The sequence below is a fragment of the Euprymna scolopes genome, chromosome 16 (genome assembly GCF_053919585.1).
Source record: "Euprymna scolopes isolate OS-2025 chromosome 16, ASM5391958v1, whole genome shotgun sequence".
In the NCBI taxonomy this organism is placed as follows: Eukaryota; Metazoa; Mollusca; class Cephalopoda; order Sepiida; family Sepiolidae; genus Euprymna; species Euprymna scolopes.
Window position 1 is genome coordinate 147,897,548 of NC_136497.1, and position 20,233 is coordinate 147,917,780.

Genomic DNA, 20,233 nt, shown 5'->3' on the forward strand with positions numbered 1-20,233 from the left:
ATCTGAATTACAATTAAAATTTCATATATATATATATGTATATATGTTAAAATCTATGCATATATATATATGTATATATATACATATACATATATATATACATATATATATATATATATATGTATATGTATTAATTTGAATTTTAAATTATCAATCACATTACTAAACATTAAAGTAGCTCTAGGATATTTGCCTATCGAGCTTATTATATATTTGAATTACAACGAGCACTGTTCTTTTCTTGTATTTTTAATTAAATTAGTAATTTTACTATCACATTAAAATACACTCTGCTCTTTAGACTACTGTTCTAACTCCCTTTAAATATATATATATATATATATATATATATATATATATATATATATACTAGCAGGGGTGCCCGGCGTTGCTCGGGTGTTTGGAGGTGTATGCTGTGCAAAAAAAGCAAAAAAACAAAAAAAAATGGTTAATTTTTTAAAACTTTGACCCCTATTATGACCCCTTAAAATTTATAGTTTCTGGCTCAAATCACTTTATTAAGTTAGATCCAGGTTCAAGGAACCTATATCTAAAATTTCAAGTGTCTAGACCCAAAATTGTCGGAGGAGTTTGGTAGAGTTTTTAAAGGTCAAATCGTTGAAATTTGACCCCTTAACAGCCAAATTTCTGGCTGACACTCGTCCCATCGATTTTCCCAAATCTCAGTACCCGGTATTTCAAATTTCGAGTCTATAGACTAAAAATTGACAGAGTTATTGCGTAGGGAAATGTACACAGACAGACAGAGAGACACGTTCACTTTTATAGATATATAGATAGATATATATACACGCTACCTCCATCTCAGCTTGTATATATAGGGTGTCCAAAAAGTCACTGAATTTCGTAAAACAATTTCACAATATACGTATACTTTCAATGCTATGTTTATCCATAGTATATTTCCTTAGATATTATCTGTAAAATATCTGAAGTAGTAAAAAAAATAATCTTTAATGGTAAAATTTTCAGACACGCTGTATAAAAGGCATTTTAGTCTTCATGTGTGCAAGGTCGATCTTTATTGACTTCAAAACAGTTAAGACGTTGTTTTTTTTTAATTTTACACAAATGTACGGTCTGGATGTCAAAGATGTATCCCTGACCTGTACAAATAACGTCTACTCAATCTGTGTCATATAATGTTCCTTGTCAATTTCGGAAAATATACCTGAGCAGCCCCGTCTCCCTGTAGGAGATCATCAAGCGGCTATCCTCATTTTAAGAAATAAAATAAAGTCAGGACAATTGTGTTTTTATTCTTTTATTTGTTAAATAATCATTGAAAAAAACGTGTCGATAAAAACAACTGAAAATATTAATAAACAATTGAAATTTTATCATTTAATTACAACAAATATATCGAAGCATTCAAATATAAAGTTTGAAAATTCATTTTCAATAAAATATTTTCAGAATTTCAATTATCCATTCTCCATCTTTTTCAAAACCAAAAAATACTTTATTTTGGAAAACAAACAAAAGTGGAGGTTTTGGTGATTGATTTATATTGACAGGGAGCAGACATTCTTGTGGACAACAAGAAAACACACCGTCGTAAGTACAATAAAATTGTCCAAACTCAGTCAAACTAAAATCAAAAAAAATATTTTCTTTTTTAAATGAATGAATTTTTTCGCCTTCCAAATTAAAGCATATCATTTCAGAACGATCCCAACTTGAACCCCAAAATTCCCCACTCGAGAAATCAACACGGATTCGTGGACAATATTTTGACTCACCCATTCCTTCATTTGTGGTGGTTTTAATTTCTATGCCTTCTTTAGTAAAGTGATGAATTGCGAAATCAAGATCACAAGTAAAAATTGTTTCTTTTTTTACACACACGGAATAAAATTCGCTTGTTGTTGGAACGATTTTTTGTATTTGTAAAAATGGATCATTTTCAATTCTTTTCAAAAAAATTAGTTTATTTTCTCCACTTCCACAAACAACAAATTCTTCACATGAAATTGAACACATGTCAAGAGGTTTAAAATTTTGATTTTCTTTATCAGACAAAAGAAATTCACTCACAAATTGTCCGATTTCACTCATTTCAATCATTGATTTATTTTCATTATCACACAAAAAAATGTGAGCATCTTTTTCATTGATTAAAATAGTTCTGATATCTCGTAATTTTGGTCCAGGTAGAATCCATTGATTGTCTTTTACAAGTTTTTTTACAGGAATTGTTTTCCGAACACAAGACACTGATGGGATTTGTCGGTTGATCAATGGTTCCATTGCTTGATGCCACCAGTCAGGCAATGTGAAACAGAATTCACGTTTCTCAATCGGTCGCATCCATTTATGGTATCGTGATGGAAGTCTTGATGTCAATAGTTTTAATCCATAAAAGATCTCCCGGTCTTGGTGATCTTCACGAAACACGTGCTGTACATTCTGCAACCAGATTTCGATTTCTTTGAGAATTCTTGTATTTTTTTCAGTAATGTTGCTCCATATTTTAATTTCTTTTGCCGTTTCTTGTCTTATCTTTTCGCACAGATCCAAAGCATCAGACTTGGCATTTTCTATGATCTGTTCATATTTTATCCAAACATTCGCGCATTTAGATTCGCATTCACGATTTAATTTATCCATATATTTGAAACTATTTTCATTTGAAAACTGCAAAAATTCATTAAATTCATCCATTTCTTTCACCAGATTCGGGACTTGAGTTTTCCTTTTTAAAGCCTCATCTTTCAGTAATAATGGAGGCACGTTCATACATTTGCTGCTGCCGGGGTCAGTCGAGTGAGACTCGTAACATGCGTTGCAAAAACACATGTTACATTTGTTACAATACAATTCTACAGCTTTTCCATGCAACGGACATTCATTTCCCATGATCATTTCAATGGCATCCACTCTTCTCATTTCGTCCAAATTTTTTAAAATGTGTTCTTTTATAAATCGATTATGGAGTCGCTTACAATTAATGCAAAACGATTTCTCACATTGGATGCACCAAAAGTTTGCCATAGATGATTTGCCTTCTTCTAGACAGGAGTTACATTTCAATTTGGACAGCAATAATCGTCGTTTAAATTCATTGGCCAAAATAGGTGAAAGGGTCAAACTTTCGTCATTTTGAAATCTGTCACCACATTGCGGACATTTGCCTTCTGTCCCTCCATCTTCTAATGTGTTGCGGAAACATGATTTACACAAACTATGAAGACATGGTAAAGTCTTGGAAGTTTCGTTTAATTGCGATTCACATACAACACACTGGAAAAGTGTTCCATACTCTACAGACGCCATCGATGAAGAATAAAAATGCAAATCAAACTGAAAAAAAAATACTCAAAAAATTATAATTTAACATATATACAAATTCATTGTCTACGTTACAATATATATAAACATATATATATATAAACATATATATATATATGTATGTATATATATGCATATATATGCATATATATACATATATAATGTGAGAACATATACAGAAATCATGACAAGAGACTACATACATAATATAGAATATATAATACTGTATATTATATAACTATTATAATATATGTGATTACTTGTATATAATATACATAATATCTAAAATATTTATAGAATATGCATAATAATTTGTATATAATACATAAAAATATAATACGTAAAATATAATATGTATAATATCAATATAATACGATGTACACATACGTTAATATAATATTAATTATCTCCATATATTACACTTAGATTGCAGAAATTCCACTCTGCACCAAAGTAGCGTAGGTTTGCAGCAAATGTATTATGTCTAGACTATTAATCATTATCTTATGTAAATTTAGGACAGTATTTTAATACACAGTCGTTCTTATAAAATGCTACATTTCATCCTAGAAACAACATCATTTCTATTGCACCATCTTTAGAAGAAGTAGTTCCTTTTTTTTTCCTCTAAATATCAAGTCCTTCTACCGACACCAGTCAACACCGGGAGGAAATACACATCTTTTAGAGATGTGGGGTTACGTCCTTCGTAACTGGATCATAAACAAAAAAAAAAATTAATAACACAAATACTATAACCGCCTCCCGGAAATTACCGAAACATTTCAAAGTGAACTATAATGTTTGACTCTAACCTTTAATCCTAACCAGAAATTGAGAGTTTAAATACTTCCTAATCCTCTTTACGTGTAATTTTGGAACCTATAAACTGTACATTTCCGACTATTATCACAATCTGTGCGTGTGTGTGTGTGTGCGTGTGTGTGTACGTTTCTGTTTAACCAGACTGAGCCACAGCAAGGCGTGTGCGGTACAGCTAGTATATATAATGTAATATATACGCTATATTATTCATAACATTATAAAACATGATAGGATGCAATATATATAAAATCATATATCATGGAAATATTATATATATATATACATATATATACTAGCTGTACCCGGCCACGCGTTGCTGTGGCTCAGTTTGTTAAAATGGAACACATGTGAAAGTAGAGAAAAGTTTGATTCTTTTTTTTAAGAGAATGTACAAATTATTTTTTTTAACAGATGCTAAGAAAATAAACAGAAAAATACTTCCATCATTAATTATGCAAAAAAATAAATAAAATGTTGATTTAGTGTTTCAATATGCTTATAAATTACGATAAAACTTGCTGAGTATGCACTGTTTTACGGTTGTTGTAAAAATGGAACGGAAACTTAAATTTCGCTTCATTTTAATCTTTCTTAATTTTTTAATTGTGCCCCCCAAACGAATATAATCAAAACAGTAACATTCAACAATTGTACTTTATGTATATAAAACACAAAATATTTATTAAAAAAAAATTAAAAAAAAAAAAAGTTAATAGGGAAAGGGAAATAATTCCATTTTTAAACGAAAAAGTCAGTTTACCTAACTTAATGTATTAATGCTATTTTTTTTAAGCAAGAAAAAAAAAGGTAAATATCCAGATACGCTACTACAGAACTTCGACCACTCTAATTTGTTTTTTTATAGGTAATTGAGGTCGCTGACAACGAATCTGATAGTCAAACTTGGGGCAAATTTACCGTTTGCATGGTATTTACCCCTGAACCCACGAACTTCTTTCCACCATTTTGCAGCTTCCGTTTATGCTACGCGCATGCACGCTGTAGCATAAACGACGGCTTCACCAAGCAAACTACGTTGGGGGGAGGGGATTTTTTTTTCCAGGACATAGAATTTTCTAATTTTCAAAAATACATTATAGTGCTTTTTGGGTGGAAAATTTAAAATTAGCTGAAAAAGAAATAAAATAAGAAAAGGAAAGCACACCAAGTTGGAAATTTATCTTTTTTTTTTTTTTACCTGGAACATCGAATTTTCAAATTTTCCGTAAGTAATGCACCGACATTTACCAATTAGAACACCATTTAACATTTTCCGAAGATTTTACTTTGTACATTGGGGGGGGATGTAATGTTGGGGCGCGCGCGCCCCAACATCAGATTCCCCCCCCCAAACAAATTAGAGTGGTCGGTGGGGTTTGTATTACTGTACACATAGATTCGAAAAAGTTGTCAAAAAACAAATATATAACAAATAAATGTTATCAAAGGCAAGATAAGTTACTTTTCTACCAAACTGGATATATTTTTCGTGTTTTTATTCAATGTAACATATTGGGTTTGTATTACTGTACACATAGATTCGAAAACGTTGTCAAAAAACAAATATATAACAAATAAATGTTATCAAAAGCAAGATAAGTTACTTTTCTACCAAACTGGATATATTTTTCGTGTTTTTATTCAATGTAACATGTTTATTCAGCCCGAAAAACAGTGTTTACCGATGTATTGGAAAATTCAAGATGGCGTCTGATTCTCTCTTTTACACGGTAAGTTTGGGAAAAGGTGTTATAAATAAAAACCCAGATAAAATACTGTTAAAAACTCGCTCAATATATGTTACCGTGACATAGGTTGACATATATTCGGCGGGTTTTTAATAGTATTTTGTATAGTTTTTTTATTTATAACACCTTTTCCCAAACTTACCGTGTTAAAGAGAGAATCAGACGCCATCTTGAATTTTCCAAGTCATCGGTAAACACTGTATGTTTTTCGAGCTGAATGTTGGGTTTGTATTACTGTACACATAGATTCGAAGAAGTTGTCAAAAAACAAATATATAACAAATAAATGTTATCAAAGGCAAGATAAGTTACTTTTCTACCTAACTGGATATATTTTTCGTGTTTTTATTCAATGTAACATTTTTATTCAGCTCGAAAACCATACAGTGTTTACCGATGTATTGGAACATTCAAGATGGAGTTTGATTCTTTCTTTAACACGGTAAGTTTGGGAAAAGATGTTATAAATAATAAACCGGATAAAATACTGTTAAAAACTCGCTCAATACATGTTACTGTGACATAGGTTGACATATATTCGGCGGATTTTTAATAGTATTTTGTATAGTTTTTTATTTATAACACCTTTTTCCAAACTTATGGTGTTAAAGAGGGTGTGAGATGCCATCTTGAATTTTCGAATACATCGGTACACACTGTATGTTTTTCGAGCTGTATAAATATGTTACATTGAATAAAAACACAAAAAATATATCCAGTTTGGCAGAAAAGTAACTTATCTTGCCTTTGATAACATTTATTTGTTATATATTTGTTTCCCCCCCCCCAAACAAATTAGAGTGGCCGGTGTTCTGTAGAAGCGTATCTGGATATTTACCAAAAAAAATATATATTTAGGTTTGGCTATAAATTCCTAAACTCATTTCACCTTAAATAATTTAGGTGACTGAAATAGGAATCTAATTGAATCTTTAATTTCCGATAATTCATTTTTCTTCGAGTTATATCGAATACATTAATATGGACTTTAGGGGCGTTTTTCGTAATGTTACTGTAAAAATTATTTTTTATTGTTACAAATTACGATGCTTTAAAAAAAGCAAAAATAAATTCTTGCGTTTTTTATTTACTACTGAAAACCATAACTTTAGTAAAGGTATTTTTTGTTTAAACAAAATAAAACATTTTTACTAAGAGTTAAGTAAAAATAATTAGTTCATTATATTCTGCGATCATTATTTGAAAAATACTGCAATTTTCATTAAAATTCGTTAATTTCCTGATTTTTGGTGAATTTTTAAGTAAAGGGAGGAGTCAAAATGTGTATACACTTTGAGCGTCGTCATTCATTTTGAGACCACGTGTGGTTAATTTAAATATCCAGTTTGGCAGAAAAGTAACTTATCTTGCCTTTGATAACATTTATTTGTTATATATTTGTTTTTTGACAACTTTTTCGAATCTATGTGTACAGTAATACAAACCCAAACTTCGGAGGTTGAAATCCCCCCCCCCCACCTAAAATGTACTTGGAAAAATCGATTTTATAGCGAGATTTAAGAATGGTTAGTCGAAAAAAAGGTGAAAAACAAAACAAATAATCAATAAATAATTGTTACCAAAGGCAATAAATGCTATTTTTTTTTACTTACATTGAATATTTTCAAGCGCTTTTGTGGGTGCCAAATACCTCCAGATTTTCTAGAATTTCCCGCTAGATTGTAACCGAAATCTCCAGATATAGCAGGAAAACCGCTAAATTGTAACACTGGTCACGTGACAGGAAGTGGAAATAAATAATTGTACCTAAATAAAAAAAATGACCTCTCGGTAAAAAGAAATCCACCTATTTATCATAGAAAAATTAAGTATAATGTTATAATTAAAAAGAAATATATAAAAACACACATTGATATAGTAAACATATTATACCAAAACGTGGAAGCCATCCGTCCAGTGGTTTTTTAGACAATTAATTCCGAACGAACCAACATTTACATTTTTATATATATATATATATATATATATATATATATATATATAGAGAGAGAGAGAGAGAGAGAGAGAGAGCAAATGAGGGTGAAACTCGAGTTTTGGAGTTTTGGAGTCTGTACATTTTTCACTGCAATGACTCTGGACCTTGGACATGGGTCTAACTTAATAACTTGATTTGAGCCCAAAATAATAAATGTTAAGTGGTCATAATAGGGGTCAAAGTGTGAGCTCTGCGGTGTCTAGCAAATTACTCTGGTCTAAACATTTGAAATTTGACATAAAGGGTATTCAGAGATAGGGCGGTTTATGTTGAAAATGTTTAGTTACCAATATATAAATGCATGTATGTATGTATGTATGTGTTTGGGTATGTGGGTAATCTGCTACCTCAGGGAGATGAACGCCTCTGCCTTGCATGATTTCAGGTCACCCTTGGGCAAGGTGTAGTACCTGTTAGCCTCCCTCTCAAGTTCTGGAGGGTTAATATATTGTGAGAACTAGGGATATATAAATACATATGCATGTTTGCTTGCTTATGTGTATGTGTGTGTGTATGTCCAGCTGCCGGAGAGGTTAAAACTCTGTGATAATAAAACATGCACACTATGCCACTGCTCAGTCATCTCACTATTTCAGTTTGTCACTGTGCAACCAGTGGCAGGGTGCAAGAGGGTACAATATGTGTAGCACAAGCATGTTGTGTCGCGATCGTTATGTGCAGATATCTTTCGCCGAGAAAAAAAAAAGAAAGTAAAAGTCCTATGGCGATAGGTGAGTGGCGACATGCACAGGCTTAGCGGGCTGGAAGTGCATAGCTGCAAATATGCACATAGGCGGCCAGTAAATTATCTAACATTGTCGACTAAATCGCTTACAGGGTGGAAGCAACTTCGGCGGATGATCTGGCGGCTGAGCAGCCTTTTCTAGGGATACACTGCTCACCCTTGAATTTGGGAAGGGTCTAGAAAAGGTGACCTACCCTTTTATTAGCTGGTCGGCTTCCTGCAGTTGGCGGCTGCTCTATATTTGCAGGAGAAACAAGATAAAGTTGGAGAAAAATAATAAACAAGGAAAATCAAAATTTTATCAGGAGAGGAATAACCTGACTGTTTCTATGTGGAATGTGAGAACTTTGCTAGATGTCCTGGATAGTGAAGGACCTGAGCGTAAGACAGCTATTGTTGCAAAAAAGCTCGCTAGGTACAGCATAGACATTGCAGCATTGTCTGAAACACGATTGAATGGTGAGGATCAATTGGTGGAAGTGGGCTCGAGGTACACCTTTTTTTGGAAAGGAAAACCATCGAGGCTGAGACGAGAGGGTGAAATTGGCTTTGCAGGTCGTTCTGATTTAGTGAAGAAGATTGAACAGCCAATCTGTGTAAGTGACAGAATTATGATGATGTGCTCCCCTCTTGCACACAGTAGGTATATGACAATTTTATCTGTGTATGCCCCTACCATGGGTCATGATGAAGACACCATCACAGCGTTTCACCGAGATCTCAGTCGTACCATTTCCTCTATTCCTTTATCTGAGAAGATCTTACTCATGGGTGGTCTAAATGCAAGTGTTGGCAAGGATCATCACACCTGGGACTCACTAGGCCGGTTTGGTGTAGGTAGGGTCAACAGTAATGGTCTGCATCTTCTCCATCTATGCACTCAGTTTGACCTTGCTATCTGTAACACTTTCTTCAGCCACAAAGAGGTCCATAGGTTTACCTGGACCCATCCTCGTTCAAAACAAGATCATTTGATCGATTACATTATTTCCAGGAAGGTAGATTTGCGGGACGTCTGTAGTATGCATGTTATGCGTGGAGCTGAATGCGGCACAGATCACTTTTTGGTACGCGGGAAGTTGAAAGTCTGTATAAGGAGGAAGTGTAGGTTGGGTGGTGTTGGGATTCCCAGGCCGGTTGATGTGTCCAGCCTGGATGATCCAAGTGTACGTGAAAAGCTTCGATCCGTAGTTAATTCTGCTGATTTTGATGGGTCGTGGTTGGATTTTAAAAATAGAATCTATGAAATAAGTGTAGATGTTCTTGGCTTCCGCAAATCTAAACATCAGGATTGGTTTGATGATAATGATTCTGAAATTATTCAGCTCTTAAGTGCTAAAGATGAGTTGCACCATAAGATGTTGTCTGCCTCTCATGGGGGTCGAGAGTCTCTCCGACAGTCACTTAAAGCAAACAAGGGTATGCTCCAAAAGCGCCTCCGCCAAATGAAGAATCAGTGGTGGGCTAAACTCGCCAACCAAATCCAGATGGCTTTTGATTGTAAAGACCTCAAACGCATGTACCATTTGCTTAAAAAAGATTTTGGTCCTCAAATACTATCTACATCTCCCCTACTCTCAAGTGATGGAATTGCCCTTATAAAGGATCCTAACAAGATTCTCCTTTGTTGGACCGAGCATTATTCTGATCTCTTTGACAACCCCTCTAATATTGATGAGGACGTCATCAATTAATTTTTATCACAACAGAAGCTTATCCATGAAATGTCTGTGTTCCCATCTGAGAATGAAATTAGAGATGCAATCAAGGAAGTGAACATTGGGAGGGCTCCAGGGCTTGATGGTATTCCTGTGGAAGTCCTCTTACATGGGGGTGATAAAATTGTTGATGAAATTCTTCATCTTATCACTGATGTCTAGAGGGGTGTTCCCGTCCATCAGGATTGGGTTGATGCAATTCTTATATCACTGTACAAGGGAAAGGGGCCCAGGACCGACTGTGGAAGTTATCGTGGGATACGTTTGTTGGAAGCAGTTGGCAACGTATTTTGATATGGTGAACAGAAGTGCTCTATGGATAATTCTGGGGAAGTTGGGATGCCCACCTCAATTTCTACGATAACTCAGGGAGCTCCACACTAATATGAAGGCTCGACTGAACTTCAACGGATGCCTGTCGGAACCCACATTGGTTGACAATGGTGTGAAACAGGGTGATATCCTAGCACCTACACTTTTTTCAATTTATTTTGCAACTTTGTTATCGTATGCCTTTAGGGAATATTCTCTAGGTGTTTGTTTGTGTTTCAGGACCACAGGTAGAGTCTTTGATCTTCGTCGTTTTCATGCTTCTACAAGGACCTTTCAGCACCTGGTTCGTGAATTGCTTTATGCGGATGACGCCGATCTCGTGGCTCATGGTGAGAGGGATATGCAGGGATCTGTTTTCGGGGGCCTGTGCATCTTTTGGGCCTAGTATTAGTCTTAAGAAGACTAAAGTCATATTCACACCTCCACCCGGTGGAACCAAATATTTTTGTCAACAACCAGAGACTTACCGTGATTGACACATTTGTGTATTTGTGTAGTACTCTCGCCAGAGATGGAACCCTGGATGCTGAGGTCAACTATAGGATACAGCGTGCCACTAAGGCTTTTGGTGGCTTAGAGAAGCGAGTATGGTCTGACAGGGGTATAACTATTCATACAAAGATCAGTGTCTATCAATCTTGTATTTTACCATCCCTGCTTTACACTTCTGAGGCCTGGACAACTTATGGTAGACACATAAAAGTCATGGAGAGAGTGCACCAGAAATTACTGAGACACATTCTGGGCATCAGATGGACCACTTTTATATCTGATGTGGATGTTCTTATGCGGGCTGATATACCTTGTATCGAGAAGTTGATTATACGCAACCAGATGAGGTGGGTTGGACATCTGACAAGGATGGACGACGATAAAATGCCAAAGCGCCTGTTCTATGGTGAAATTACACAAGGAAAGCGTCCACAACATAAACCGAGGAAACGCTTTAAGGATAATATCAAAGATAATCATAAAGCTCTTGGTAGTGACGTGTTCAGTTGGGAAAGTGCTTCCAATGATCGTAAAAAGTGGCGCTCCTTAGTCTATCATGGCTGTGTGATAGTTTTGAGAAGAAAAAATATGAGCATGCAAAAATGAAGCATGATATCAGGAAAAAAAATCTGTCAGATATATCAGGTCTGTCAGAGGATTTCATGCAGAACCACACCTGTGATTTATGTGGTAAAATGATTTTATCCAGGGCTGGCCTAGCTAGCCACAAGCGTTCACATGGAGATCAATCTTTCTTTGATGGGGGAAACTTTGCAGGGCACAGATGTTCTGTTTACTCTCTGGTCTGTAAATCGAGTGGAGACCTGAAGCGTCATATGGCTACCTGGTGCTATCGCGGTAGTTATTCCCAGTGGGAATTATCGATACTGGATGAAATAACACAGAGGTGGAGAGAGAGCGAAGAAAAGTGTCCGATCCGCTTGGCGTATCTCTCGATAAGAAAGAGTTTTTTTCCTTCAAACTGGAAGCTGTCTGATTTTCTAAGGGGAGAGAAAGGATCAATGCACTGCACCCCTGATTGGTCAGTATGTGGCCAAATACACAGGGGAGAGGCATTGACTTGCGAAAGAAAAAAGTTCCATTTGTTTCTGCTACACCTGTACCTCTACAAAGCCACCATTCGCCCATGCATAAAGTATTGTTGCCACATCTGGGCTGGTGCATCTACCACTTGTCTCTCCCTATTAGATAAAGTCCAAAAAAGAGTTGTCAATCAAATCCGTCCCACTTCATCAACTAAGCTCCAGCCCCTGTCTCATCACCGCAATGTTGCATCACTGTGCCTGTTTTACAAATATTTTAATGGAATGTGTTCTGATGAACCCGTTTCACTTGTATCCCCATATACGTATATATCTCTGGCAAACCCGCTTAGCAACAAAATCTCACTCCTTCACTGTTGATGTCCTTCAGTGCCAGAGAGCATGTGAGTAAAAATGAATAAATAAATAAATAAATGTAATGTAAATAAACATATTGTTAATCTTTTCTAGGCATGGTCCTAAATAGTAGGCTGTTATGTCCAAGTGGCGATATTCGCCCATGCATAGAGTATTGTTGCCACAACTGAACTGGTGCATCTACCACGTTTCTCCCTCTTCGATAGGCCCCCCCCAAAGAGTCTTTGTCAACGAATCTTCAACTCCTATCCCATCGCTGTAATGTGCCTGTTTACAAGTATTTTAATGGAATCTGATGAACTTGTTGCACTTGTGCCCCCTTGATGTACATATTTTCGACAAACCCACTTAGCAACAAAATCACACCCCTTCACTGTTGAGGTCCCTAAATACCAAAAAGCTTTCTACTCTAATAGTTTCTTCCTTTGAACAGCTAGATTTAGAATCTCCTTCCTGCTTACCTGCTTTCCTCACTTTATTTATATGCAAATGTAATGTAAATAAACATCTTGTTAATCTTTTCTAAGCATGGTCCTAAATTGCTGTTATGTTCAAGTGGCGATATGCCTTATTAGGGGTGAATATGAGTAAAAAAAAAAAAATTAATAAAAAAGATTTATTCCACTTATTTGATTTGCTTAAAACTCAACAAGAAAAAGACCTGCCATATAGTAGATTACACTGTCCCAACGTGAATATGAAAGCAGCAGAAAACGAAGCAAATTCAAAGAGCTTAATGGTATATGGAACAGAAAACAAACTATAGTCATGCCAATAATATGAATAGCATTTTCAACAGTTTTTTTTACATAGGCATCACCACATTATCAAGGCCAAGAGGCCACTCAAGGATAAGGGTTAAAGAGTGTACAGTAGAAATTGGACAATATAGTAATCATTAGTAATGAAAATTTGGTAAATTTGATAACATATGGAACGGCTCATCAAGAACTTATTTACGTTAGACTTGAACACAATCATATTGTAGTCAGCCGGAAAGCAGGAAAACGGAAGACAATTCCACAGGCGTGCAGTTCTAAGAAAGAAGCTTTGTTCATGGAATCTACGTTTAGGTTTAGGCACAGATAAAGAGTGGGGGGAATTATTGATAGTGTTTACAGCTAGACGAGTGTTTCTTGTGAAAGTTTGGCGAGGGGGGACCATAGATTGAAGCTCAGTCGAACACTTTCTATGAAAATAACGATACATCAGAGACAAACTCGCAACATCTCTTCTGTGAGATAGAGGTTGCAAGGAGGAGAAAAGGACATCTCCTACGAGGCTACGAAGTCTATTTTGAACTATATCAAGGCAGGACAAGTCCTTTCTAGCAGCTCCTGCCCAGATGTGGCAACAGTATTCCATCCTTGGACGTATCTGGCTCTTATATAGATAGAGAATAGCATCAGCAGTGAGATATCTACCGGATCGATAGAAAGATCCCACCATTTTTCCAGCGGCCTTGGCAACAGATTTGATGTACGTGTTCCATTTAAGATCAGGAGTAATGGTCAAGCCCAGAAAACCTGAGGCCTCCTGAAGACGAGAGCCATTCATTTGAATTGATGCCAGATGTGGATCAGAATGTTGATGATGTAAAAAGAGAAGCTTGGTTTTAGATGCATTAAAAGTAACCAGCTACTCCTTTCCCCATTGTACTACGTGCTCAAGATCAGAGGAGAGCGAATTGGAGAGAACTTGGTCGTTTACTATCTTAGATGTGCTACCATAAATGGTAGTGTCGTCAGCATAAATGTCTACAAATGATGTAAGGTTGTGATTTGGAAGATCATTAATGTAGATCAGGAAAAGAGTTGGGCCCAGGATGGACCCCTGAGGGACACCCGCATTAATACTGTGAGTTTCAAAAACTATGAACCCCCCCCCCCCCAAAACTAGAAGAAATTCTGATCAAAGGAAAGACTGACACCATACACTAATGAAAACAACTGAATTCTTCAGGATAATCGTTGAGTCTAACTCACATAACCAGGTGATGCTGACCAATCACAGGTAAGTTGAAAAAGAATAAAACAGAAAGAACATCACACGAACCCAAGGAAAACAAGACGGATAGAAATCCCATAATAGATTAATTAGATTTATTTGTCGTTTAATTACTCCATTATACAGCAGTCAAATTGTATTAATCATGTCGCAAAATTATTCAAGTATAAACAGCTTAGACAGAGTTATTCCCCTTTTTAATAATTCCGAGAAATAGTAAAAGTTATTCAATTAAGCATTACCACATATCAATTTAATTAAGAAATTACATAGCAGCTAAATATTTTCTCATTTGGTTTTATAGTCAACAACTCAAAAGCTTACAAAATAGTAGACTGTGTCATCCCTGTGTGACATGAAAAAACACACACAGCAATTACAGAAAGCTTAAGAATATATGGAACATATAGCAAACTATAATCATGTCAACAAGTATTCGAAACAATTTCTAAAACAATAGAAAAGACTATAAGCAATTCTAATCAAATAGGATATTGACATGATACAAAAGATGGCACCGATGAAAACAGATGAAATCTCCAGGAAAATTGTTGACTGAAAGCTAAGACACATAACTAGCAACAAAATCTCACCCCTTCACTGTTGATGTCCCTAAATTTCAGAAAGCTTTGTATTCTGATAATTTCTTCCCTCGAACAGCTAGATTTTGGAATTCCCTTCCTGCTGCCTGCTTCCCTGGCTGTACTGCTATGCAGAAGTTTAAATGTAACGTAAACAAATATTTTGTTAATCTTTCCTAAACATGGCCCCAAATAGTAGCCGCTTATGTCCAAGTGGCGATATGCTTTTTAAGGGGTGATTGTTGTTGTGGTTGGTTGTTTTTGTTTTACGGCATATCAACCCTTTTCAGGTTATTTAATGATGAATCCAGTGATCTGGAAGAAAAATTTTTTAATAGAATATATTTGTTTTCTTTTTTCAAATCAGTTTCTATTTAATCCATAGTTGGGACCCTAATAGATACTACCACTCCGGATCAGAGTGGACCTGGGAGCAATGGCAATTAAGAGGTGGCTACACACTCCCCAAAGCCCACAAGCTGGGACCTCACCATCGGATATAGTTTAAGGTCATATCCAGAACTCGTGAACATGAGTAATATATATATATATATATATATATATATATATATATATATATGTACATATTATAATAATAAAAATATATATACATATTATTATTATAATATATATTATATTATTATTATAGTAATATATATGCATATTATAGTAAAAATATATATATATATTATTATAGTAATATATATATATATATATATGTATAATATATATATATATATTATTATTATTATTATTATTTTTATAGTAAAAAAATAATCATAACAGCCCCTTTAAGAAACTCGTTTCTTATCGTTGAACACTTCAGTTGAATTAAATCGGTGAATTTAGCTCTTATGCATAGATCATCGTATAACGATTTGATCACTGTCTGCCTGACGTAAAGAACATTTAAAATTAAAATGTTTAAATTCAACGTTATTTCACACGGTTAACGGTAGCCGAACGGATACGGTCTTTGCTAATCGAGCCAGGGATGGCTCGTGTTGCCGAGTTCGAATCTGTAGACTGGTGTCAATCGTGACACCCTGCACTGAAGATTCCCGAAAGGATGAAACACTAGTGTCTGTAGGTATTTAATTATTATAGTAAATATATATATATATATATATATATATATATATATATATATATATATATATATATATATATAATGACCTCGTAGCGATTACATGTATACGACAAAGACTCATCGAAAATAACAATATAACCTTTGTTTTAATTGTAAGATAAGTTAAACATAAAAATACTTATTTCTCTTAGAAAAAAAACACTTTCGCTTATTATCTTCTTGTAAATTGAAAAGATTTCACGGAAAATACAGTTTTATAATCTATAAATATGAGAATGCGTGTGTGTATATGTGAGGACACCTCTCAACCTATATACTCCACGAATTTTTATCTACATACTTTAAATTTGGTATATAGGGTGTTCAGATATGTGGAAAGCTTTCTAATCCGTTTTCATCGGGGGGACGGGAAAAAGGGCTACGAAAGGTCCAGATTGAAAAATTGGTACTTGCGTATCATCAGACATTTATCTGTTTTTCACTGTTTCACGACTGCGCATGCGCGACTCGTTCACATGTCAGCTTCTTTATGTTATGTCCTTAAATGCCAGAAAGCTTTCTATTCTAATAGTTTCTTCCCTCGAACAGCTAGACTTTGGAATTCCCTCCTTGCTTCCTGCTTCCGTGGATGTACTGATATGCAGAAGTTTAAATGTAACATAAACAAATATCTTGTTAAATCTTTCCTAGACAAAGCCCCAAATAGTAGCCCCTTACGTCCAAGTGGCGATATCATAAACAAATATGGTCGCTACATTATATCACTACTAGTATTTTTGCAATATCCTGAAAATTAGTTGCCAGCCCTAATTTTAAATGCGATATTCGTTTTCAGCACACTTGAAAACTCCTTGAAAACAAGTTTTTAAGGTAGCTTCTGTATTGGTTTAATCATGTAAATTTTATCAAACTAAAAAAAGGAAAACAAAAAAATAAATCGCAGCAATTTTTTTTACTGGTTGTCCGACTCGAACTCAGACCTTACGATGTACATGAAAACCAGATTACTTTTACGTGGGAGGGGGGGGGAATGACAAAGAAAATATCAGAAAAAGGTGAATGGAAAACAAAAAAAAACGTAAACGATCCAAACAAGAGACAGGAGTATACTATAAAAATAATCCTATTAAACGCTAAAGATAAAAAAAAAGGAAGGAAGAAAATATCTGTGTATGAACGAATTGCTTGAAATAGCGACACGTACTTGACCTTTGCTGAAGTATTTTAATTTATATATATATATATATATATATATATATATATTGGGTATTAATCGAAATGGTCCATATACAACAATTTAAGTGAAAGTATATATACGCGGTGACTATATATATATATGATGAAAATAATAGTATTCCCACAAAATAGAGAAATAAAAAGGAACAAATCGTATTATGTGTTCATCAACGTTTCGTCTTTATTTCGTCTTATATATATATATATATACATATATATATATATATACGGAGGGAGAGAGAGAGAGAGAGAGTGAGAGAGAGAGAGAGAGAAACAAATTCCGAAATTAAATGACTTCTAAAAAATAATTTAAACCACGACGTCCTTATTTTTATTCTTTAGCAGAAGTTTGGAATTGAAACCGATTTGTAACTACCCCCCCCCCCTGACGACCCCCCCCCCAAGTTATTATTTAAAAAAACATTCTTAACACGGAGGGCGTTTTGTAATTATTCTGTACTTTCACCTAGCAATTTAATAAAATAGAAACATATCATAAACTTAAATTTAACCTGAAAATTAGTACGGTAACATAAGTGCATATAAGGACCTAAACAAACTTAGGAATTTCATCTTATATTTTATCCAGATGAAAAAAAAAAACAAAAGATTCAAGTAAAGTGAATTCCAAAGGTTATTTTTTACTTTCTTTCCAACTTAACACTCACCTTTAATTGGCGACTTTTATGGATTTTCAAGTATGCTGAAAACGAATATCACATTCAAATTCGGGGCAGTTTTCTAGATATATTGACATTTTATCCGATGTAGGACTTAATAAATGTAAGTGACATTCGCCATTCTTAACATAGGGAGGGGGAGGTGTTTCATAACACGCATGCACACATTAGTACTAGTTCAGTTGGGAAGACACATGGCCACCAGTGAAAACACAATGGATTACATTGTATATAATCTTAATATCTAAAAAACTGCTGATCTGCCTCAAAATTTAAATGTGATATTCGTTTTCAGCATTCCCCAAAACTTTTTAAGTCGTCATTTTAAACGGTGACTATTGAGTTGGAAAGAAAGTAAAAACAAATAGCATTTAAACAATGGTGTATAATATATATATATATATATATATATATATATATATATATATATATATATATATATATATATATATATATATATATATATATATTTAAGTCTGGAACCATTTTACAATAAAATATTATCGTAAAAAAGGGGTTTAATTTCTTTTATTATAATCGTCCTCCTTTCCTTTTGGAAAAATAAAATGAAAGAAAATGTAAAAAAAAACAAACAAACCAAAAACTAAAAAAAAAAAGTAAATATATCGACAAAAAACGAAATGACCTCAATTTTGAACCGTATTTTTTTCTTTCCATATTAAAACAAAAGATACAAAAAGATGAATCAATATTGTTTCTATTGTGAAAAAAATATAATTTAAAAAATAATGTAATATTTGGAAATAAGATTTTACTTACAATTTATCTTTTGTAAATGTTTTTTTTAACTTCAAGAAGAAAAACGTTTGAGTTGTTGAATTGCTGGAAAAGTTGCTAAAAGTGAAACAAAGTTAGTGAAAAAAGGTGTGACGTCAGACAATTTTGAAGCAATTTGATTGGTTTATTTATAAATAGTACTGGGGCTTTCCGTGAAATCTTTAACTTATTTGAAACCAATAAGTGGAAAATACATGTTTTCGTTCATTTAAATCAAGTTTTTTTTTTTTTTTTTAACTTTCACCCCAAACAAGTCACAGTGCCACTTTGATGTAGGGGGCTACTATAAATTGTAGGGACATTATGAAGGGAGATGACCTGCATGTTCACAAACTACATTTGAACTTCTGAATGTCAGTACATTGGGAAAGCAATTCCGGGGAAGAAACTATTGGAGGAGAAGGTTTTCTTACACCTAGGGATCTCTACTGTGTAGGGGTGTGATTTAACTGCTTGTCGGGTTTGACGGAGGTATTTACGTCGAGGGAGTACCAGTGCTTGTAGTTACTCAGAGCATTCGCCATTAAAATACTTGTAGAAGAAGCAGAGGGATGAAACATTTCGTAGATGGGACAGAGGCTGATGCTTAGATGACAGTTCAGGGCCTATTAGGTTGGCGACTCTCTTTTGAACCTTATGTAGGAGTGAGAGACTAGTAGCAGATACACCACACAAATATGACAACAATAGCTTAAGCTTAGATGACAGTTCAGGAGCTATCAGGTTGGCGATTCTCTTTTGAATCCTATCCAGGAGGGAGAAATTAGTAGCAGACGCCCCATCCCATATATATATATATATATATATATATATATATATATATATATATATATATATATATATATATATAGTAATTTATAAAATATATATGACGATTAAGCTACACTGAATATTCGCATAAGCCTCACGAATCCTACAGTGGATGAAACGCAGAATATTCAGTGTAGCTTAATCGCCATATATATTTTATAAATTACTAACTAGCTCTACCTACGTATTGAGCACTTTTGAAGTAAATACTTAAAGTTTACGCATAAATCTATACTTTCGTATATTAAATTTGTGTGAGTAAATGAAGTATATATATATATATATATATATATATATATATATATATATATATATATAAAGAATATGGGCATGATTACAAAATCTTCAGCTCTCACATCCCTGATCGAGCACTTTATTTATTTTCTTATCGCCCCCTGACACGCTATATATATATATATATATATATATATATATATATAT

General features: G+C 34.2%; 1 protein-coding gene across 2 annotated transcripts; it reads right to left on the reverse strand.

The window, feature by feature from the left end:
• Positions 1 to 1,269: 1,269 nt before the first annotated feature.
• LOC145296152 (uncharacterized) lies at positions 1,270 to 19,073 on the reverse strand. Of its 2 annotated transcripts, XM_080142352.1 has the most exons (3): positions 18,965 to 19,073; positions 7,499 to 7,652; positions 1,270 to 3,324 (listed from the first exon to the last, which is right to left on the reverse strand). In XM_080142352.1, the coding sequence occupies exon 3, from the start codon at positions 3,295 to 3,297 to the stop codon at positions 1,420 to 1,422; it is 1,878 nt and encodes a 625-aa protein (XP_079998478.1). In that variant the 5' UTR covers positions 3,298 to 3,324; positions 7,499 to 7,652; positions 18,965 to 19,073; the 3' UTR covers positions 1,270 to 1,419. The 2 variants fall into 2 exon arrangements, with proteins under 2 accessions (XP_079998478.1, XP_079998479.1); XM_080142353.1 differs by lacking the exon at positions 7,499 to 7,652 and having other exon boundaries at positions 18,965 to 19,067.
• Positions 19,074 to 20,233: the final 1,160 nt, after the last annotated feature.

What these genes read in the sequence shown, in the direction of transcription:
- LOC145296152 (XM_080142352.1), bottom strand. Translation starts at nt 3,297, where the DNA reads ATGGCGTCTGTAGAGTATGGAACACTTTTCCAGTGTGTTGTATGTGAA.